General features: G+C 38.7%; 1 protein-coding gene across 1 annotated transcript in view; it reads right to left on the reverse strand.

Annotated features, from left to right (window-relative positions):
• SLC49A4 (solute carrier family 49 member 4) overlaps positions 1–24084 on the reverse strand; it is a 58555-nt gene that overhangs the window by 14644 nt on the left and 19827 nt on the right. Inside the window, exons 3-6 of the mRNA XM_048953851.1 lie at positions 15910–16178; positions 10023–10152; positions 4971–5079; positions 4283–4350 (exon numbers count right to left, since the gene is read on the reverse strand). Coding sequence (XP_048809808.1) covers positions 4283–4350; positions 4971–5079; positions 10023–10152; positions 15910–16178 — 576 coding nt within the window. The remainder of the gene's footprint in view (positions 1–4282; positions 4351–4970; positions 5080–10022; positions 10153–15909; positions 16179–24084) is intronic.

Genomic DNA, 24084 nt, shown 5'->3' on the forward strand with positions numbered 1-24084 from the left:
TCTCATTAAACCTTTTGGAAACCATAAAAACAAATTAAAAATCATTTCTCACACTCAGAAATAAAAGTAAATGCTTTTTATAGAATGGTGATATTTCTAGCTGTCAGGATGAAGTGCCATAGATTTTCTAGCTGTCACAAAATAACAATCAAAACAAGAAATTCACAAGGCATCAACTGAAAATACTTGGTATGTAGGGAGGATTTTTTTTTTCCTCTTGCATTTGTTGGACATAACATCACACCAATACTTGCACTGCTGTTTTGCCAGCGTTTGCCAGTCTCCCTTGGCAGACTCACTGCACAATTAACATATGAGTAGGCTGATGCATTTCATTCAAGACATAGTTAACTTTCAAGATTCATTCCTATGGGAAACAACACAACTCCCTGTACTAGAATCCCTAGGTGGAAAAATTTCTGAACCTCAAAGAAATTGGTGATGGAGCTCTCAATGGCTCAGGCAAAGCAGGAACTTTTCACACACGGTCACTCTGCCAGCGGCTGTTTTGGGTTGAAATGTTCCAGACACCATAAGTCTTTGTGCCATCCCCATCTACACACCTGTCCCAGTGTTGTATACTATACACCTACATATAGGTAAACATGATCTTTATACCAGGAGATGGTTCAATTGCTTTTTTCCTCATCTTTTTTCATTTTTCTTCCAAGATGACATAATGCATCTGAGCAGCAGTCACATACTGTAATTATCAGTGCTAATGCTCTTTTCCAAAAGGATTTCAACTTGGATACTAAAAAAGAAAAGGCAACGTCATTTCCCCACTAGTAATTTTCTGTAGGTTAGGAATATGCCTTTGGGCTGGACATATGTCAAAAGAATGTATTCTGCACTTCTTGTCTACTTCTATTAGGCTGATGGCAGCACAATCCACCTAGGCTGGTTCACAGCAAACAAATTGTCCTTTCTGCCTTGGTTAGGAGTCACTTCACAGGCAGATACCATACAGCCTACTTGATGTAACACATGAATGCTACATTTTGGAGGCTAGGAATCCCAGCTCTTTACAAACCATAAAGAGATGTACAAGTAATGACACCTGCAAAAATTATCACTTCTTTCCTCTTATTTTGATTCTCCCTGAGCTTTACTTCCACATCGAATTTAGCAGCAAGTAATTCAATAAGCAGTAGAGGGAAATCAATGCTGTATATAATCTTAGAAGTTTACGACTGCAGTGTTAAGTGGCTTACGCATTAATCCCCAATAGTCAGAGGCTAGCTGTTTCTGTTGCGTTTTTCTGACAATTCAAATCCAGCAGTCAGGATCACTGTAGTTTTCTCAGTAGTTTGTCAGTTTCTTTAATTATTCCTCAAGATCACTAAGGTCAAAATCAGCAATTTTAAAAGCTTCTCAACGTGTCAATTTCAGACTTCTTCCCCAAAGACTCCCTGCTTTTTCTGTTAGCAGACAAAATCACTGTTCCCTCTATCCCCACCATCCTTCTTCACCATCTAGCATGTATTGGAACGTCTACATCTGCTAAAGAAGTAGGTGCACCAGGACAGATGGCATACGCTTTCCCTTATCACTCCCAGGACGCAGATCTCTCAGCCTACCGTTGGTAGCAGCCTCCTGTAACCCAGAAAATCAGCCTAGGCTGGATCCTATAGCTAAAGTCACAAACCTGTGTTGCTGACAACACCGTCTGTTGCTAAGGAAATTATCACCATGTCATAAAGTTTCAGCATTTTGACTAACACTGCAGGTTAAAAGCAGAAAGAAAGATTGAGCTGTGAATGACAAAACCTCAGAAATATCTAGAGTCATTAGCAAATGTGGACAGAAAATTTTGGGGGAAAGGGGATAGATTTAAGTTGCCATGCAATAATATGAACATGCCTCTTCAACGTTGCCTCTCTTCAAGCCAGTGTCATTCAAAAGCTGCCAGCTGCCCAGAATAACCCGAGCTTTTCAATTAGAAAAATGCATCACACAAATGAGCCAAACATATCTAAAGTTCATGTCTACTGGGACAGCAGTAGGTAGATTTATGTATTGTGCTGAGGAAAATTCATACCATTTCAAAAATTAGATGTGTTACCAAACTGGGCACAACTTTAAATACAGATGATCTAAACACCTACTGTGATGTGCAGGAACAAGTGCTCCAGTATGAGCCTCAGATTGTTACTGTTTTAAATAGTAGAATCTGCATTGCCAAAAATGTAAAGGGCAGTTTCCTAAACTGTACCAATTTTGCTTTGATAAATTAGTGGAAAAAAGTAATAGAAAAAAAAAATCTGGCTTCCTGAGGAGTGGTTAAAGGAGAGAGCTGCTTGCCTGGTAAATCATAGTTCTGACACTGAAATACATCAGCTTGTCACCCTTGACAAGAATCATTACTTAATTTTCCTAATTACAACTTTCAGCAGATTACAGTCAGACTCGTCATTGATTCAGCCTTACACAGATAAATGCTGAATAGGCCTAAGAGGGAGAGCCATCCATCATGAGTGGCAAATCACCCCCTCCCTCACAGTGTGTGTGCAAACCCTCCCATTTCAACTATGTATTGCCCGATTTAGAAAGACATATTTGGAGAGAGACTGTTGATATTTTAGTTTTTCAGTTTACCTAAAAGCAAATCTCTGGATGCTACAAAGTACTGGTGTTCAGTGAGGTTTGAAATCAATTTTGAAGCAGTTAAGGAGATAGTCAGCATTTCCTGAAACTTAATCTGGACAATGTATTAAATAAATTAATTTACCATAAAGATTGAGATTCGCGTGTTGGCACCGAGTCAGCAGATTCTCTCCTAGCAATGTGAGGGCTAACAGTGTCCTGACTTTCAGGAGAGGTGAACCCATGATGGAAAGGATTAAGTTGGCACGGCACCTGCTACCATCAGGTAACCTGCTAGAGCACCTAGATCACTTACAGCAGGTAGTTTTAAATATCTACTTCTCTAAGAACAATACTTCATACTGAGCTCTGGCTCTCAATGATTTGAAGAAAATAGGGTGTGAGCTTTGTTTTGACAGACTAAGCCCTTCTGCCTGCATCTGGAGAGGACCAGAGAGACATAGCTGTTTCTCCTCCCTAGGTCAGGGGATTTTTCCTCCTCTTCCACCACAGCTGCTAGCCAGTGTGCAAAATGTCAGGATGAGAAGCCTCACATTTTTATGCATTGTGTACTCCGAAGATGCCTTGCCCTAGGCTGAAGGGTGGGCCAGAGAGACATATGAGGGACATTAGTGGGAAATATTGGTAGTAAGTATAAAGTTGTACTAGATGATCTTAGAGGTCTTCTCCAAACTGAATGATTTTATGATGTTAAGTTAAAAAAGAGTAGAAGAAATCTGTAGATTCTGTCCTACGGTGACAATTTTTTCCACAATGCCACAATAACAGCTATGACAGACCCCTGCACTCTTTTGAGGAACATGTTGCAGAACCACAGTGGCCATAAGGAAGCCAAGATAGCACTTAGAAACTCAGGTGCAAGGGGACCATGCAGCTGGTTTTAAGCAGTTTCATAAACGCACTGCTCAAGTACCTCCAGAAAACCTTTCTTCCCACCTCCTCTTTTCTTCTGTTTTTATTATTATTATTTTTAAGGGACTTTAGTTGAAATTTTAAAAAGCAGCAGCCTTTCAAGAAGGGCAACCCATTCCTTATTTTTCCACTTCTCAAATCATTCAGCATTCATGATAGCCAGAGATATCCATGTCTGGATATACAAAAAGCATAGGTACAGCCATAGTGCAACCCATACCAGCATAGAAGAAAAAAACAACAACAAAAACAAAGCACCATACAGAAATCCAGCAAGATGCCAAAACAGGCCTACAGTAATTTCTCTGTGGTGGAACATACAATCATTGTGTCTAACTTGCCTGTGCTACATTCTCAATGTCTCTTCAGGAATCAACATGCCCAAAATTACTGATGCAATGAGACAGACACTATTCCTTCAATGCTTTCCAAATGGGCTATAATGGATTCTCCCTAATAGCAGGCAGCTGAATTCACAATAACCATTTTAAAAGAACACATAGGAAGTGCTTGTCAGGACTAACAGTTGAACAGTTGACTAACAGACTAACCTGTTGAATCAAGGGACAAGTGTGGCGCTCTCAACCCTCAGAGAGCAGTAACATGGAATACAAAAACACACTGCTCTACAAGAAACACATAATCCCAGAACTACACATTTACTATTCCAAGTATCTAAAAGATGAGAAAAAACAAGTTATATTATTAAGAGCATAAGCCAAATGAAAATAACAGTTGAAAAAGTGGGTGCAATTATTCCTACCTTGCCATTGCTATGCCAACAACGCAGCCTCCAACTATAGACCAAAATCCAATCCAGCCTGCATCTACCTGACAGGAAAAAAAGAAGAAAAATAAAGAAATTTGTTAGAGAAAGTACGATGATGCTATTTTCAAAACAAATGCTGCACAGGGGCTGCAGACTGCTGGCAAATTCATCCCATGCCCCACTCTCCCAACATCAACGCTAGATGCAAGACCTTTATAAGAGTATTTTAAACAAAGTTTTCTACAAAAAGAAGTATGACTAATTAGCCTGTGCCCTAGATGTGATTCCTCTATGGAATCATTCAAGTAATGTCCTCTGGATTTCAACTGTACTCTATCAAAAGCTTAGAAATCCTCTTTTCCCCATTTCATCCTTTTCATCTGGTAAACATTATTTTCTATTACTAAAGGTGCTGCAGCCAACAATACTCCTATTTGTTTATCTGCCTCTTCACTCTTGTCAAAAGGCGTACACAGCTCTGAAACTACAACCCACTAGCTGAGAGTCAACAGGAAGGATGTTGACAGCTTGGAATGCCAAAGCTATAGTTTATTTTGTTTAACATTTCAGTATAAAAGTGGTTCATATGTATTATAAAAACCTGACAAAATTGTATGTTAGTGCAAAATAAAAACATACCACTTACAAAATAGCTGTTGATTATCAGTCAGGAGATACTTACTTGGCTCACATGAACTGGTGTTAATATCAAATCCAGAACGCCAGACCAGCCAGAGAAAACACCCAGTGGTATAGCATAGGCTAAAGCAATCATCAAGAATCGGAAATTGCTATGAAAACAAAACAAATGCAATTAGCTGAAGCTTATATTAGAAATTGCACCAAGATTAGCTGCTAGAGTAAATTACAGTCATAATCTATATTCTGCCCATCAAGAAAAATAGCAGAGGTCTGAAGAATGAGTGAGTCAGAAAAAACAACAAAGATATCCAGACAAGTCACTAAAATCTGAGCGGCTGGGATGTTACTGCCTTAGCACGATGACATTAAGAAAAGCCAGTCTCTCCACATCCAACCATTTTCATAATGTGCTGGGCTCGTATGTTTTTCATTTCCGCAAGCAATTCTGCATTTGAATGGGCAACCTAGTTAGGCTAAGTGTATGTTAGGAACAAAAAGCACTAATTCAATTTAAGAAAAGCATATTTCAAGCATAAAAGCAGAGCTTTGAACTGTTTAAAAAAAAATTTTAAAGGTGGTTTTACTTCTTTTTGTTTTGTTGAGAGGGAGGGCTTTCATAACAAGGCGGATACAAACACAACAGTAGAAAATTCTGGCAGTTTGAGCTATCAAAACACAGACAAGCGTAGCATTCTGTCTAAATACTCAACATGTTTGCTTTATTCCCCCAATTAAAATTAATCAACCTTCAGTATTCAGCAAAAGATAAAGCAAAGTTGTGTTATCATCTTCACCATACACAACTATAGAGCTGCCAGACAACAATCACCACCGATCCCACCCCATCTCATCCCCTCATCACTGTAACCAAAGTGAAATGCAGCACCCTTACAAAGGTAGATCCCAGTTTTTCCTCTAAAATGTTTCAATCTGGGAATAAAAACAGGAAACATACTTTGGACTCCTCCAACAATGATGCTTTTAAGTTACAGGTTACCTGTGTAAACACAAAGCGTGACCCTTCCTCCCCCTAGACAATTTATGCAAACTTGATATTGATCAGTAGTACCAGCTCCTTAGTATGCACTTGGATAGCACACAGTTACAAAAACCAAATGGGAGGGAAAATATTCTCCAAAATATTGAGAGGTTTGAGCCTACACTATTTTACTCCCTTAGAAGATTCAAAGCGCTCTAGCCAGCACTCTGTTCTTTCTACACACTGTTCTTTTTCACACATCCTCATCTTGAATAACAAATTTATATCACATGAACATATCCTGCTCTTTCAATATCATTCATGTCAGATTTATTTTTTTAAAGGCAAAGAAAAACAACTCTTCCACACACTGCTCATATTTCTCCAAATGCTAATGCATTTGCTGTCTTCTTGACAACTTTTTTTGCTCTCTCAAGTCTAGTCTATCCTGTGCTATCCTGACATCTCTGCAGGCAGGTTTTATGTTACTTAATCCTATCCATGTAAAAACTGTTCCAGTATCTGCAGAATAAAATAAAAGGGAAACTCCCATTTTGCATGGACATTATATAGCCATATTATAGGTTGCAAAGAAGTAACAACTTTGAATGCACTCCTCCAAAGCAACACTTGCTCAGTATTCAAACTCATTATCTGTCTGAACTTCATTAATGAGCTACTTTGGGCTGCAAGCACCTGGTTGTTTGCTTGACCCAGGTCTTCTCTATCTCAAGCAATGTGACAAAATGGCACATGCAGTAGCTGCTCCATCACACTCAACTTCTAGTCGCAATACCAGAGATCCAGCTCTGCATCACACCATCCTCCAGAGACAGAGGCCCCCACACTGCCAACCTGCCCAGTCTCCCTGTTAAGGAAACCAACCAGGAGAAAGGATGCATGGCATCAGCCACCATATGCCTTTTAGTCCCCTTGTACAGCAACAGCTAGCACTGACTACAGTAAATGTCAAAGCCAATTGAAACACACGTCTTAAGTATCAGCTTCACTCTTCATGGCTTCAGCAACTTGTATTTGTTTTTGCTATTTTGCAACTGCTCCACAGAAAATAGAAAAATGTGCTGTCTATCACACCATCAGCTGGTGAACCCACACTGTTTTCCATCATATCAGCCTTCATGACAGGATATCAGCATTAGGCTCTCCGTTAAATCATTCTGCTGGAATGCCAAATTGGCTTTTTCTTCTGCTGTTTTGTTGTTGTTTCTCTTCCGAATTCTACTTAATGTTACTAGAATTCATACAACAGGCTGGTTCACAGGAGAGCCTTGTCAAAGTCAGTCAGCATTTTCAGAATAACTTTGACAACGTCTATTAACGTGAGACACACTCCAAACAGCTCCCAGGCTGGACACGGATGTCATGTGGAAGTTTCATGAAAGAAGTAATGATGCACAAAAAACCAAACCATTTCAAAATTGCTTACCCAGCCCCTTGAAAAATATAAAGACACATAACTGGCTAATGGCATCTTATTATTTGAAAGCAAAAAAAAAAAAAAAAAAAAAAGAAAACCACTGTTTTTCTCTTTATATTATTATCAACTATTTACTTGTAAGAGAATTTCTCCCATGGAAGCTTCTGTTATATTCTGCAGTGAGGAAAAAAACATATTTACTTCACCTAAGAAACTGAGAAAGGGCACAGTACTTTTTTCTGATGAAATTCAAACGAGGCTTGTCACAGTGTGAGATAGACTGTTAAAAGAATTGGGCTTAGCTCCCAAAGCATGACTAATCTATTGACTCTCAGGCTCAGAAAATTGGTATCAGGAGATAACCCCAGATCAGCTAATTGTTATAATCTGCCAGAAGCAGGAATCTCCAAGACAGGGGAAAAATTCATGTTCTGAAGCAACTCCCTCGCAGCTCATGAAGAAGACTGCTCAACAACCTGAAGGCATGAAGAAGCTTGGGAGCTGTGAAGAAGTCACAGATCGCTTTGGCACCCAAGAAAAGAGGTCAATGACTTCAGTGGTAAAGTTATGCTACACAGCTTTCTTTCGAAGCAAAAATCTGAAGCCTGGGGCAGAGAAGAAGGAAGTGATGAAGACCTCTTGTTCTCAAGCATGTTTTTTGGTGTACATTTAGGTGAAGTCAGCTGACCTGCTCACACACACCTTACACATACAGTTCTCCTACCAGAGGGCAAGTCTGCAACAAAGGAGAAAATCACATTTTCCTCCTTGTCATCAGCTGATCACCTTCAGCCTATACCACAAGGTCTAAAGAAAGACTCTCTTTTCCAAGAATCACAGATCTAGGTTAGGCAGGCAACAGAGGTTAAAAGCCTAATGAACCAGATGATGGACTTATTCCTGAAGCACAGCAGATAGTTTTCTTTTATAAACCCCTGCTTTGTTTGACAGATTGGTGCTGAAAGGCTTCCCAAGATAAGTGGTTTTAATGATGAACTGTTGATTGTTTCAGTACAGAGGAATGTAGAAGTGCCTTTGATAAGGGGTAGAATGGAAGAACACATAAAGACCAGAGGGAAGGAAGACAAAGATCTACCTAACTTTGAAACATGATGAACTCTGCTGATTACATGTGTCTCTACCTTGTTTTCCTAAGTTTGGTTGACTGTGAATGGAAAAACAGTTTTGCTGCTTATCTCCTGAACTTACCAGTATCTCGGGCCCAGCATTTACAATATGCTGAATGAGCAATATAGTAGTTATAGAGCTCCCAAAAAGAGTACCATCAACAGAAATTTTATATTTTACCTGCAGAGTTGGTTGCTGTTTGGATTTCTATTCCACAGGAACATTTTTACAACACAGCCCTCAGGCAGGGTCTCACTACACACCAAGTTGGGTGTTTAATAGCATTATTGGGAGTGCTAAGTGTGCTTAGGGGAATTGCTATTTTTTAAATATCCTGAGTAGGTCAGTTTGCAGACTAACCAGCCAGCTGTATTCACATCTTCTCCCAGCTACCAGCCTATTTGAGTATGAGCACATAGGAGTAATTATTTTTTCCAAAAAATTTACTCCTCCAAACTGAAACAAAAGCCTCCAAACCCACCAGATAAAAACAGTGATAACAGGAGGTGCTGGTTTTGCTGTACTCTTAAAAAAAACCCAACTATTTAGAGTCAGAAAACAATAGTGCCCAAAGCTCCAACAATATCAAGTTTTAAGCAGCCCATTTTATATAGATTCATCTCATATTACTACATGCTAAAAACTGCAGCAAGAGTTTGAACCTCCCCAGAGGAATCAATCATACTCTGCATCACCGATCGTTTCTGCCCCAGCAAGCTCCTCTATGCATTACCACACACCAGGCACAGACCTCCACAATTATTGAGCATTTATGTTACAGTTGCTTTGATACTATATTTCCATTACACAAGACATTCTACAAACAGTGAGGGAGGGATTGTTTCACAAAAAAAAAAATAATAATAAAACAAAATTAAAAAAAAAATTAAATCTAAGCAGATAACAAAAAGTTGTAAAGCTGAAGATGCCACTTTATAATGTTTTTTCTCTTTTTTTTTTCAAACTCTAAATTTAGAGAAAACTAATTCATCTCTGAAGTTGTCCAGAAACAGAACTTCTACCCCACATATTTTAACAATTAGTAAGATCTAACGGATGATATAATGGTTTCAGATATTTCATTCATTGCTCCTACAGCTGAACAAAGGCATTTGTACATCTCCTTGAATGACAAGCAAATCCCAAGTTCATTCCATTATAAAAAGCATGGAAGAAAGCAGCTTATTAATTAGTTTCGTTCAGCCCTGTTAACTGTTACCTCACACTCAGCAGAATGCGCACTGTTAACAATCTTGTATAACCTGATGTAACAGAAGCATTGCATGAGAGCAGCCATGCTAACAGAATGACTCCAGCAGTGCTGGTGCAGGAAGATGCTCACATGAAGATTTGGAATAGACTCATTTAAAATTTAATGTCTGCTTTCTCGTAGTTACCATCTTTTAATGTTTCAGCATTAATATTTTATTTGATTGGGTTTAGAAGCACTACAAACTAACTTGTTTGTTCAGTGAGAAGATTAAAGTACACTTGCGTTCATTTATTCAGGTGCTGATCTCTTCAGTGGAAGCTCAGTCAGGACTTACCTTAAGAGTCTGCAGAAGCTCCTCCTGTAGCTAAGCCGCTGACTAGCTGCAGCCACACTGGGAGGGAATGGAGGGCGTGAGGGGAAGTAGGCCAACGCTGCGGAAAATATCAAGGAAACCATCCCAAATTCTAAAGAGGAGGACAAAGAAAAACAAATCGGAGAACAACTGTTAGTAATGAAAGACTTCTTTTGGCACAGTGTTATTATCAGCCAGCCTCTGATACATAAATCCTACCCGACTGCTTTACTGCTCCTGACAACAAGACTGCAGAACTTGAAGGAGGACTTCTTTTTCCCCTCCCAAGCAAGACTTCAAACGGAGATGGAGAACTAATGTGATAAAGAAACACTGACAGTCCATTCTGATTATAGGAGCTGAATTGCAACAGGCTCACACACAAGGAACTAAGAACAAGGAAGCAAAAAAAGAAAAGCTGCTGGGTTTTCTCTGTAAAGAGAATTATGAAGATCTGGCCACATTTCCTTGTAATGGTGTAATATCAGATAACAGCATGCTACAGACTTTAAACAAATGGGGATGTGGAAGACCAGGATGTGGAATGATAAGTACTCAATATACATGATGAGGAAGGCAAATAAAAGGTCTAGCAAGGCAGCATCGTGGACCAAACAGTACTGCATGTCAATAAAATATAAATAGAATAGCACAGAAGCAGCCATGGCTCAGAAATATAGAGAACACAATTAGTAAGGAGAAAAAAAATAAAGAAAAAAAAAAAGAAAAAAAAAAGGAATACAGCTGTTCACAGATGCCCCTCTTGTTTAGAAGTTTTCAGATCTTCAAAAAATTCATAGTAAAAATTTGGACCTGAACCTGAAAAGTGATGAGCACTTTGCAGAAAATACACAGCAAGACCCAGGATCAGACATTACGAGGAAAAACAACTCCACAAATCCATATTTAGTCCAAGCAATTTGTTTTACAGGCCTTTTACAATATATATCATGTTCTCCACAATCCTCAATCCAAATACTTTTGCTATCTCCTTTGGAAACAAGATTCTTTGCTGCTGGAGAGAAAAATGCATAGCTGAAGCGTGTTATCTTAAAAGAACCTGTGATCTTATTACAAAGAAGTGCTCACCATCACCACAAATAAATTCCAGCAGAGCTGGATATTCAATCACATACATCTGCTTTTTCCTTTTTCAATAAATCAATATGAATGTGGCACTTTGCCAGTTCTTCCACTAAACCAAGAGAAAATAAGCTCAGGAAACTGAAAAGTAAATAACACTCAGACCATAAGTCTATCAGCTATAGATTGGGATGGGAATTGAACGTTTCTTGTTCCGAGTGGAGAAAAAATTGACCCTACATTTGTTTTGAAGGCATACGAGGAATGATAATGCCAGCCTCCATGATCAAATATGGGAGGATTCATTTTGAACTATGTAGTGTCTTTTCTTCCTGTTGTGGTCTAATTACAGGTTTTGAGGGTCAAGGGCCTCCAACACAAATCTTCTTGTCTCTAGTAAACAGATTAATTTCTGCCTTCCAGTACACTGCATTGGAGAACACGAGTGAATAAAGAACTGGTCACAACTAATTATCCCAGATCAAAGAAAGAGATAGGCTCCGCCATTGTAAGATGATAGTGGACAAAGCAAGGCTTGCCAAAAGCTCTTCAAACCCTCCTCCTGCATCTACATCTTTATACAGGTATGCATACATACAAAGGTTGCTTTCAAACTAATGCCTCCTATTTTATCATGTTGGTCCATGATGTCAGAGGCAGAGGTTGGTGGTATGGCAGCCAAGGCTGAATCTTCCCACCAATATTCTGTTACATTTTGTTGCCGCATGACAGATAGCAGCAGAGGGGACAGCCCGACACAATGGCAGCTGACATGGAAGTTCACATGAATTCCTCCATGCAGAAAAAGTTGCATTCACTGGCATTTATCAGCACTTGCTGAACGTCTACAGAGACAAACAGCGGATGTGAGCACAGTGAGGCAGTGGGTGGTATGTTTCAGCAGTGGCAAGTGTGTCAGCTCCACTGGTGCACCTATTTTTATTTTTTTTTTTTTTTTGACAAAGGTAGCATGCAGACTTTTGTCAGTTGCTGGCAAAAAATGCATAGCTAATGGTGGTGACTATGCTTAAAAATAATGTTTCATAACTGAGAATTTGCTCTATTGAACAGTGTTATTTTGCTCTCTGTATCAGTTGTCGATTCCATGGAAATTAACAGGAAGCATTACTTTCAGAGCAACTTACATACATGCATATGCACACCTGAATTGCATAATGAGAGGAAGGCAGCAGCTTGCAGATGGGTACAGCCAACAGGAATGTGGTCACACAAAAACAGAAGTTGTCCAAGGTGCATATTATTTAAATTTATTTCACTGCAATGACATAAGGGGAAAGGCTGTATCTTTCTAGAAAAAATATAAAGCAGGTTGATAATTTTTTAAAGACATGGTAATATTTTAGAACAGGTACTCATCTGGGGCCTCTTCTAACGCTTACCTCAAGATTCATGCCAGTCAAATTGCTGCAGTAGGAGCAGTATGGTAGCACTTCATTTTTTTCTCCCATTATTAAGTTCAGCATGCAGTCCTTGCTGTACTGTCTTGCAACTCTTTAATGTGTCCCGGTGTTATACTTCCTAGCCTAATGAATTTGCCTTGCAAGCACTGCCCTCATGCACAAAACAAAAGAGCAAAATTCACTCTGGAACCTGTCCAAAACACAAGCAATACCCTCTACTGAAGAACAGAAGTCTTTACTGCCATCTTTTAGCTTTGTGTATCATCTTTGCATCTCTCCTGAAATTTCAGGTACTATCGGATGCATCTGATTTCTTACATCTTGCACAGCTTCTTTATTGGGTAGCTCAGTGTCATTACATCATCATTTACTACACCAGACCAGGCAGAATAGATTGCAAGGAAGGAACAAAAGGAAGTAAAAGATAACACTGACCTATTTCTTACATTTTGAGACCAAAGGAGCCACTGCCATGATACCTGCAAATATCAACATTGAGAGAAGCCTGCATCTTAGTCCAGAAAGCAGGCACTCCCCCTGGTTGTGTGAACCCTGAGCAGAAAACTTTACAGATGCACAAGCCTCCTCAATACATATTCTTCTTACTTCCAAAAGACTACTTACAGGACAAAAACCTACCTCAAATCAAGACCCACACCCTTTACCTTCTGAAATGTAACAGGGAAAGGAGGGCATTTCACACACATATACGCATAAATACACACACAAACACACGTGGAGCATTCTTCTTTTACCATTACATTTCATATATATATTTACACAGACATACATACACACATATGCGTATATACTTTATGCATGCCTATATATGTTTAATATGTATTTTTGAAACTAATAATAATTTCTCTTCAATATTTTGGAAAGTACACAGCTAAAACCTCTGTCTAGAGCCTATAAGGATTACCATTTCCTTGTGCAACACAAGTATACAAAGCAATCCTGATCTGCTAAATCTATATTATTCCAGCTGTCAACCAGAGTGTGTAGAGACAGAGGACACAGAAAGAGGCTGTGATATTTCAGCCAAGTTCTTAGACGACGTTTGAGATACAGGAACAGCAATTCAATAAAACATAGAAAATACAGGAGCAATTTCAAAATAGATTTATAAGCAACTGCTTCATAATCACGTTTGAGATTAAGTCCTTGGAAAATCAGCACGTTCTTGGCATGCAACTGATCCCAAGTTAACAATTCACATCACTAGGGTTTTAAAAATCAACTACATTTTGGATGCTACTCATGTAATGCTACCTCATGCAATGACAACAAGCTCCATCACAATACTGAAAAATGCAGTTCCTATCCTGTGAAACTAGTTTAAGATCCTATAGGAAAAAGCCAGATCAAGCCCTACTCAAGACAAACGTCATGAGAGACGCAAGACAATCACCTCTTGGGATAGCTTCTGCCGATTTCAAACCAGTGACTGTTTTGTCACTGTGATCCTCTAGAGGCCACTGACATTCAGGACCCATCCCTTTTGCATTGCCTGAAGAGCAAAAGGAATTTTAGATCCTGGAAAGACCCCATAAGACACATCACTAACACTGCAAGCATAGCAAGAAACCCGGCTAACTATTTAAAAGTACTTTGAACAAAGTAAGAACTACAGATACCCCCTCCCCCCCCCCCCCACCCCCTCCCAAAAACATATCTTAGGAATCTGAAGAGCTGCTGCAAGGATGATCTTCAACTGGGACCAATAATCCCAAGCAAGCTTACAGGGTGGGCTGTTGCCAAGCCCTGGATGACTCAAAGGCAGAAAAAGCTGTGCTGAAACACTGGGCAGACAAGACAGATCTCTGGACCCAGCTAGCAAGAGATATCTATCCTCACATTTGAAGAAAATGCCTTGGAAAGCCTCCCAGAAAAGAACAGAAGAGAAGTGAATCCAACAGGCTGCTGAAAATGGCATTTCTTGTGCTAACAGACTCAAATAAATGGTTTTAGGCACAAAACCATAATTCCTTCAGGCCATCAAACTCTTCTCCATGGAAAAAGGAATGGGCTAAAGACCTTTTCTAATTACCAGATTTTTGCTCCTCTCTATCCAAACCAACTTGGTGTTCACTTTCCCCTCCTTCCCACTGGTCTCTTTTTTTCTTATTTTTCTTATTTCTTTTCTATTGGCCTCTACCAAAATATTTAGCTCTGAAAAGGCCTATCCAAACCCCAATGTCCTTATTTCAATAGATTTGAGTCCAATAACAAGTAGGTTATTTGAAAGAGTCTAATACTTGATAACATATTAACCCAAAATCTACTACACATTCTTTAAAATGAATGTTAAAGTGGACCTCACCCAAAAATGACAATTGACAATATTTCCAAAAGAATCACAGCCAAGAATAAGTGATCACAAACAATTAATTCAATCTCATAAACCTAAATATAAACTACACAGCATATAAACTTCAATACTTCTAGAATGCAGAGGGCTGAGTCCTGGCTGCACTTCAGAGGCTGGAATTATTAAAAAAACAAAATCAAATGTGCAACTGTCGTGACACTGTAATGTCCAGCAGCTCTTAATGCCGTGCCATTTATACTCATTTAAAAAAAAAAAACAGATCATAGACTCTTAAGCCATTTGGGCAACCCTTCTTCCTTACAGTCTGCTGCCGAATACAGCTAGTTTTTCTATATAACACCAAGAGCAGTGAAGTCATTGCACAAAAAACAGAAGGGAAACAAAATCTATATTGTATCAGATGAATTTTCTATCAGCATTTTTTGCACCAAACTGTTGTCGTTTCATTGAAACTGCTTGCTGCATAAGAATTAGGTGGTTTTAGTTAAAATCAAACTCTATTGAGTTTAATTCCAATGTTAGATTCTAAGATACTAATAATCTAATCACATTTGAAAGGCATACGCAAGACATAAATTAAGGCTGAATTTATGCACAAAATATTCAGTGCTGGAAGAATAACATTTCCATCCTATCAGAAATAAAGGAAAAAACAACCTGCCACGGAGAATTTTTTACTGAAAATATGAGAAGCGAACAACAGTTTGGAATCTCTGGGAAAGCATAAGCTCTCCTAGAAGATGCTTCTCCTAATACAAACAGTTGAACTACTTCCGTTGGAATCAATCTGTATATGACACTATTTTAAATTTTATCCTTAAAAGATAAAATAAAATAAAATAAAATAAAATGGAAAAAAGTAACCCTTCTGATACTAGAACATCTTACCACTTTGTTACTTCCCATCAGTTAGCTGCTGTTCCCTTGGCAGTCCAGCCACTAGAGGGTAGTGCTTCACAAGCACCAAACACACGGGAATATGTAAATGTTTTATAATTAATAACTTTTTTTCTTAATTAAAAAAACACACCTGCATAGAGCACAGCCTCAATGCGGTCCTTGATGTGCTCGGTGCTGCTCTGTGACAACAGCGGGAGGTGCGAGGTTCCATTAGGAGGTGGCACCACAAGAGGTCCCACTAAAAACGCGCCAGCACAGCCCAGGTAATTGAGCAGGGAGGCAATCGCCGTTGCTGTCGCACGTTCGTCGGGAGAGAACCACGTTGTGGAAAGAAACGGGGCTGCGTTCATCACAGTTGGCCCCGCCAAGCCATTTAACAGCTGCCCTCCATGAATCAGCCTGGAACAGAGAATAGAGATGAAGGCCGTTTGGATGACAATCGCCTCTTTTAAAAATAAAGAAATAAATTGCACATAAGACATTGGGCTCTTGAGATAGAGCGGCTTCGCAATCAAATGAAAATTCTGTGCAGAAAACAGAATATTCAATACATTTTTTAAAAGCCCAATTAAACTGATTTAAAGAATCCAGGGCTATTCTGTTCTAATTACCTCAGATAAATGGAGAAGCAAATGTTCTCTTCAAAGCCAGAAAGGAAGAGGGAATAAAAAGGACTTCATTTGCAGGAAAAGAAAAACATATATTATAACAGGATATTAGAGTAGAAAAGGTGTAGTAGCAGAAACGCTTTAAACTACAAGCTTTTTAAACCTGACCCCTTGCCTGCATAAATTCCAACAGAGAACTTAAATTACTTATGTCGGATTCAAAACCAAAACACTTCAGCAAAATACTCTGCCTACAGAGGAGGTCGGGCTGTTGAGGTTTCCAAGAGAATCATCATCTGCAGCAATCTGGCCGCTCTCAACAAACTGTTTAAGCAGCAAGGGAAATACAGATTCTTCTCATTTTTCGCACTCACTGAGATACAACAGATAAGACTGGTGACAACACAGAAATACTACTTCCAAGCAACAGAGTCCGTACAACCTTTGGCTTCATATTAGCACAATGAAAAGGACTTTTTTGAAGGCTCTTCTAAATGTGGAATTCAGCCAGAAACCTTCCACAGTGACTTTTCCAAAAAGTGATCAGCTGTGGAAGGCAAAAGCATGTTGAAATTTATATAAAAACCTCATGTCTGAAAAACAGCTAGCAAGTCAAATGAAACACTGCAACACTCCAAAGCAAATCTATCAATTGTGCAATAAATGGTGGCAGATTATATTTTTAAATGTTGGTGGTTTTTTTCTATGCATAGAAGGAACTCTACACTGTTGCTGCAAGAGTTGAGTTGTCAGACATAAAAAGCTACAGACTGAAAACAGGGAAACACAAGTTAGCACTTAGGCAATGTTTCAAGCCACAAATGACTAAATAATACTACATAATACATAACGTGGCAAGGGATTTTTAAAGAGCACAGTGGAACAAAACACACAAAATGCTGACAGACTCTTCATCAAATTAACAAGCTAACTTACAATAAAAAGAGATGGATGCTAGTGAGCAGAATTTATTAAAAACATACAGCAAATTAAAAAAAAAAAAAAAGCCATCATATAGCATCTGAAGGAACACTTTCCTAGTCAGAACAAAAATAGTACAGTCTTAAAAATAAGCAATTCTAACTTCATAAAGAAGTTCACATAGTGAGATCTCATTGCTACCCTTTTGTGGCGTGCTACAGACTGACATCATCAAGGCAAGGCCAGATCTCTTAAACTGTGGCCCCCAATAAAAATCACACAAAATAGTTTTAAATTAACAAAAAGCAACATCTAAATAGCACTCTAGTATAGTTTTGTGGGGACAAATTACATTAATCCATTATGGTTACTTTCCAAGCCAAAGTACTTTGGACAAACCAACATATCCTTCCCTACTTTGATGTTTTCCTTCTACTTACCTCACTATAATAAGTTATTTCCATACTTATCCTAACCAGCTTCAGGGTATTTGCAGTGCTACTCTGCATCTCTGCAAGCAGCTGCAGTTCATTAGCAAGTGTGGTAACTACTACAATGTATAAAGACTTCATTTTAGCATTTCCTCTTGCTCCAAAGGGAATTTAACGCTTAAATTATGGTTTAGATGCTACACTAATACTTCTGTTCACTTATACCACTGCAGTAACAGAACTCAATAAAAATCAGGAAAAACATGATAGTTCTGTGTCTTTCTGTGAAAAGTTTAGTACAAAAAAATTAATCCTATATTGTGAGATTATAAGTATTCATATATAAATACTTACACTCCAGATTTAGATGATTTCTACCAAACTCCACCATCTGAATAAAGCTATCCAAAAGGCCTTTATAACAGAGGTGGACACAAATGTTACATTTACTCCACAGACCCAGAGGAAGAAAGTTGCATTTGAGTTCAGAACTTGAATTGCACATTACCTCTCTGGTTTTGCTTCATGTTTTCACATGAGAATTACTTTTGTCTCTCCATAGCCTACTTCTTTCATGTTCTCCTGTCTGCTTTCCCCTCCCCTGCCCTGCTGGTATGCTGTGCTGTCTGCTCTGATAGATTTGCCTTTCCCTCTGCATTTCTGGCACTTACCAAGCTTGATGTTATCATCCAAGGTAGAGCATCTCTTATCTTCATATTGCTTAATTTTTCAAACCTGACACGTTAGGGCTAACAAACAACATTTTCTAACTACAGCCTGCCTACACACATGATAATGGCCTAAAACTTGTTTTATTCTTTTTTTCAAAAGTAGCTTGAATTAAGCTTCCCCCCCCCCCCCCCGCCCCCCCCACTCCCAAAGAAGATTATTTGCAACATTCCTCTACACATCCTTAACTCATTTCCCTAGAGAGACAGGGAAGAGATTCAAAAAGTGATTCGGCCCATTTACTAATTCACTACTTAGGGAAACATATGTAGCAGCCACTGCAGCTGCCAGGGAGAAATATGAACGCAACAGCATTTGTAGCTTTTTGCAGTTTGTTACAATGTCTTATCAACACCCCACTACATTTCAGCCTAACAGCCACAGCAGTCTGCTTTTGACACCATCAGAGCTAAAAACTGCTCCAACATCAAGAGACATTTGTTTCTGTTGCTTCTGATATCGAAAACGTGCAAAGAGCAAGAACATTTTTGCTTGCTGCTATTTCAGTTTGATTCTGTTCAACATGAATTCTCTTCTCTGACAAAAGGCTAACAGGATGACTCCAGTTCAGGACCCTACCCAGATGGAGATAGGTTTGCTCAGATGTCTTCCTAAACTGGTCACTGAATTGCAGAAAGACAGAGCAAGGGATAATTCAAATACAACAACAGAAATAAGAGCAGAAAATTCTTATTGTACTCTATTTCAACTCATCTCCCAAATTCTTGTCAAGTTTTAAACAAATAATACTGCTTTCATCACTTCTCCGAGAGAACATTTTATATAAGCCTTAAGAAGCAACTTATTTATACCTGCTATATGCACTCCCTGCTGTCACAGCTGGGATATCATAACAAGCAGCAACAAAACAAAACAAGGCATGTAAGGCTGTAAATGCTGAAATTACTGTATCACTGAGTGAACTGGGTATGAAGAATGATATTATACAGGAAAAAGGTTTTAGTGATGGATGATAACACCATACGCCATTTACAATCTGCTTTACTTATCTTTTTTCCTCGTGTGGTTTGAAGTTTTCATGCATGGTCAGAGTCCCATAAGGTATTGGATTTGTTAAGCTGTTTAAGAGCTGCGTTACACAGACACTTTTTACATGTAAAAATAATAGACATTTAATGTTTCCATCACAGCATGTTCCATGCCTAGACTTAAGAGCATTTAAGAAGAATAATAATAATAACTCATTTGCATCCTTTCTTAAATGGGGAAACAAGAGGTAATGGCAGAGAGGAAAAAAAAAACACGAAGAGCAAGGCAGTCAGTGAGAGCACTTGTCTGCTGCTCCAGGGAAACTGCACAGTGTGCGCCTCTTCTCTGGGGAAAAATAGTGCATTAATTGTTGATCTTAACAATTCACATCAAAAGGGATTCTGGATAACAAAGTTAATATCTTACAGGAGTGGATGGCTGATCTATCTTTCACACGCCTGATGTTTTCACTCACTGAAAGAAGTGGATTGTTCAGCTCCTGCTAATTTGGAAGACAAGTAAGTTTATATAGCGATTAGCTCATTGTGGCAACTCCTGGGAGCAAATGAAAGAGCCTCTTCCACAGGAGGACTTCAAAACACTCCAAGCACTATTGAATTTAGCCTTACTACACAGCAACAAAGCAGTGAATACCTCCTATTCAAGAGTGTCTGTGTTGATGCATGATGCAAGTTGCTTGTGCAGGCAAAAGAATGAGAAAACACAGACTTATCTACATTATACATTAGAAGATTTATTATAAATCACAGCGAACTGACACCAGTTTTGTAATGAAAAAATCTGTGATTTTTCACAGTCAAGTTAGTAGAAATGGACAGTTTGTGTTTTGCTTTTTTTTTCAGGCTCTCCAAAACAAATACCACAAAAAGACCCCTCTATTAAGCGGTGCCTCCTGAAGCACAGAAGGAATTAAGGTCAAATCCACACTTAACAGCAACTCATTGCTATGGCATATGGGGATAACCTGTGTGAATGCTGTCCTGTTCATTAGCAAAGGTTTATAACATGGCTCTATGTCTGGAAAAGGATTGAGAAGAAGAAATACCTGTTGGTAAAGCAATGAATTCATCTATTGAAAATAACATTCGGAAAAATGAAATTCATGGAAATGCACCTCTTTTCAATATTTTCATTAAATGATATATTTATACTACAAAAGCTTTATGCCTTCTGGATATTCATGGATTGAGGCCATTAGCATTTTTTGCTTGTTTTTGATGCATGCGACCATTGATATGTGGAATAATTTAAAGCTGTTTTTCCCCATCAGTAAGAAAAATTATTACAAGCAGAAAGCCTGAGTCACCATGTGGTACATTATCTCTAGCAATAACAGAAAAACTCATAAAAGCACTGTCGACCACTTTCATCAGGAACTTGGCTCACATCTCCCCCTCTGCACACACCACGGCCTGCAAGCCACTCCACATTCATCTTATTAAAGGGAGATATTTTTTAAAGCAACACTAACAGAGCATACACTCATCAAATGCAAGCAGATCCAAAATACTGTTTTGTAAACAAAAGTAGGCAATTACATTACGGGCTAATGAAGCACAATACCCTAAAGCTATCAGGGAAAGGCACCAGGAATGAGTGCTACCAGGGCTGCCATGTGAGAAAGCTGATGGAAATTACCCAGGGTGGGAGTTACCAAGAATTTCAGTAAAAAAAAGGACAGTACAGGAGATGTGGTGAACTAAAGACTGGGATAAATAAGACCCATTTAAACATCCCCACAGAACCTTCCCATGTCAGCAAAAGAGCAAGAGGACATTGTGATCATAACACAGAATTCTGATATAAACTCAATCAATATGAATTCCTTTTTAAGAACAGAAATTACCCAACACAGTAAAAGTCAGAAGACATTACAAACAGCTCCAGATGACAGAACAAAAAAAGTAAAGGTTTTCTGCACTTGAGGATAACACTTTCCATTGTAAGAGATGGAACAAATCCCACAAATACCCCTTTTTTTCCTCTTGCCTTCCAGCACAGGCTTATGTTAGCAGATGCCTTGAAGAATTACCATTAAATATTACTGCAATAACTAGCCCTTTCTGAGATCTCAGGGTTTGCTTTAATACACCTGCTGAATTTACCACTCCAAGACTTTCCAGGCTATAAATTGCTATTTTGGCAGTTAGCATCTGAACCATACAGGTGACACGCAGTGCTGCAGCTCAAATACTGCACAGCAGCAAGAGGAAAGACTGCTGGTCATACAATCACAGAACAGCTTGGGTTGGAGGGGATCTCACTGACCATCTAGTTCCAGCCCCTCTGCTGTGGACAAGGATGCCAACCACTATATCAAGCATTAGATTAGGTTGCCCAGGGCCCCATTCAATCTAGCCTTGAACAGATGCTGGCCTGTGTCAGCACCTCACCATTCTCTCTGTCAAAAAACTTCCTCATGACATCCAATCTAAATGTTCCCTCCTTTAGTTTAAAACCATTTCCCCTGGTCACCAAAACCTTCAAGCTGCCTGCCTCCACTAAGGCTGTACCAGCTGAAGCAAAGCCAATCTGGCTGCCACCTAATCGGAAGTGCTGAGCAGTGGTTGCTGCTCTGTGGTACTGCTGAGTAGCCAGTACACTTAATCATCCCCTAGATTCACTGCTACCAAAAGTAAGCAAAGCAGGGAACAATCACACAGGAATGCAAAGGTTCTCTCTCCTAAAACAACTTTGAAGCAGAAGTGAAAAAAAAAAAATAAATCTATAAACAAAGTGGTTTGGGTAATAGAACAATGTAAATTCTGAAGTTAGAGGTGTTTAAAGATCAAATAATCCCCATGATAATCTACCTGTGAATGATGACTTGTGTCCTCCTTTCCCCCACTTCTTTTATTGATATTATGGATTAACCTGCCTCGGTCCTTCCCCAGCATTGCAGCCAAAGCACAACCACTGTGCTATCACTCAAGTGCTCTAAACATTTTCTTACACTTGCTGATCTACATCATAGAAGCACACCAATTTATTCATCATTTTACTCCCAGAACCATGCTTCAAGTTAGCTTTTTCATTTCTTTTCTCCAGGGACTTGCAGCACACACAACATGCATCATTCTCTGTCTTTACTTTCTATAGGCAGATTCTTTTAATACCTTCTCCTAAAAGGTTCTTTTCATTTTAATCCCTGTTCTCCACGGCTGCTCCACTTTGGGGTATTCCTTTGAGCATAGATAATCAGAAAGAGTGTAGAGTATTGCTAGGAATATGAGAGCCCTAATATGTCCTGTCCTGATTGGAATTACCTCAACTTAGGTGCCCCTTTTGCGTTTTCCATGCCTCAGAATGCCAAGATGATTCCATGTCATTCCTCAGGCTTTCAGGGATGAAAAAGCAAAACTGTGCAATTATCAAATCATAGAATCACTTATGCTGGAAGGCAACTTTAAGGCTCATCTAGTCCAACTCCCAGTACATCCCAAAGAATATGTCTAAGAAAAATAAAATATTTAATATAAACTATGTTGCAACCAGCTAATAGAAACAAAATGCAGAGATGTGGTAAATGAGCATCTGCAAGCACTAAAAAGGGAAAAAATTGATACATCAAAAAGCAGACAAAAAAAAGAAAATTAAAATCTTAAGTAGCAGCATTATTTAAGACTCTTTACATGAGCTCCCAATTACTAGTAATCTCTTTGGAACAGAATTTGTAAATAACAAAACTGCCAGTTCATACTGCTCCCATTTCCATTGTCATTCTCTGTATTATTGCTCTGCTGGTTTTGCAATAAATGTTTTAACAAAACTTATTACCAAAGAGCACCCTCACAGTGCTTTGACTCAAGGTCTTTGACAAATACTTCTGTATTGTGAAATCTAATGTGAAGGTTACTAATCTGCAGCATACTAAGTTCTGATAAATTTCTTAATTAATATATTCAATACAAATGACAAATTATGTCATCCTTTATGTCCATGTCTTTAATTATCCTGTCTTTCATAACATTTTAAGACATCTTACATGGAGTGTCTCAAGAGTCAGCAGTTTATGGGGCTATGGACTGATTTCATCGTTTATTACCTTCTTCCAGCACACAGGTAGATCTTACAGCCTTTTACCTAGATTTATTGCTCTACAATCATATGGAAGTCCTAGATTGCTGTGTAAAACTATTCTAAAATACAGAATGTGTAATAAATATTCAGTGTTACGTGGGGGGAACAATGTTGTCTATTAAAAATGGCTTCCTATTAACTACTCGAGATTTACTACCAAATTACGAGAGTCCAATGAAAACATTCATTTAGTGCCAAGAAGTACTCAGAAAGGAAAGGAATGGACCGAAAGATGTAGACAAAACATATTAGCAATGCCCTCAGCAACTCCTAAGAAGGGAAGAAGGCAATCCATAAATTCTACAATTTGATCCATTTTCATCATCCATTTTCTTTCCAAGTTGTGTTAATTTTAGGTCAACTATAAACTGAAAAAATAGGTGTGGCAAAATGAGGCCTTCCGTGAATTTAGAGTCCTCATTTTTTAATTTTATCTTTAAAAAGTCAAATTCACTGTCACATACATGTCACCAATTTGGCAAGCTCAGATGTGCACAGCAGATGAGAAAAATTCTGTATCATTCC

The sequence above is a fragment of the Lagopus muta genome, chromosome 8 (assembly GCF_023343835.1).
Source record: "Lagopus muta isolate bLagMut1 chromosome 8, bLagMut1 primary, whole genome shotgun sequence".
Classification (NCBI taxonomy): Eukaryota; Metazoa; Chordata; class Aves; order Galliformes; family Phasianidae; genus Lagopus; species Lagopus muta.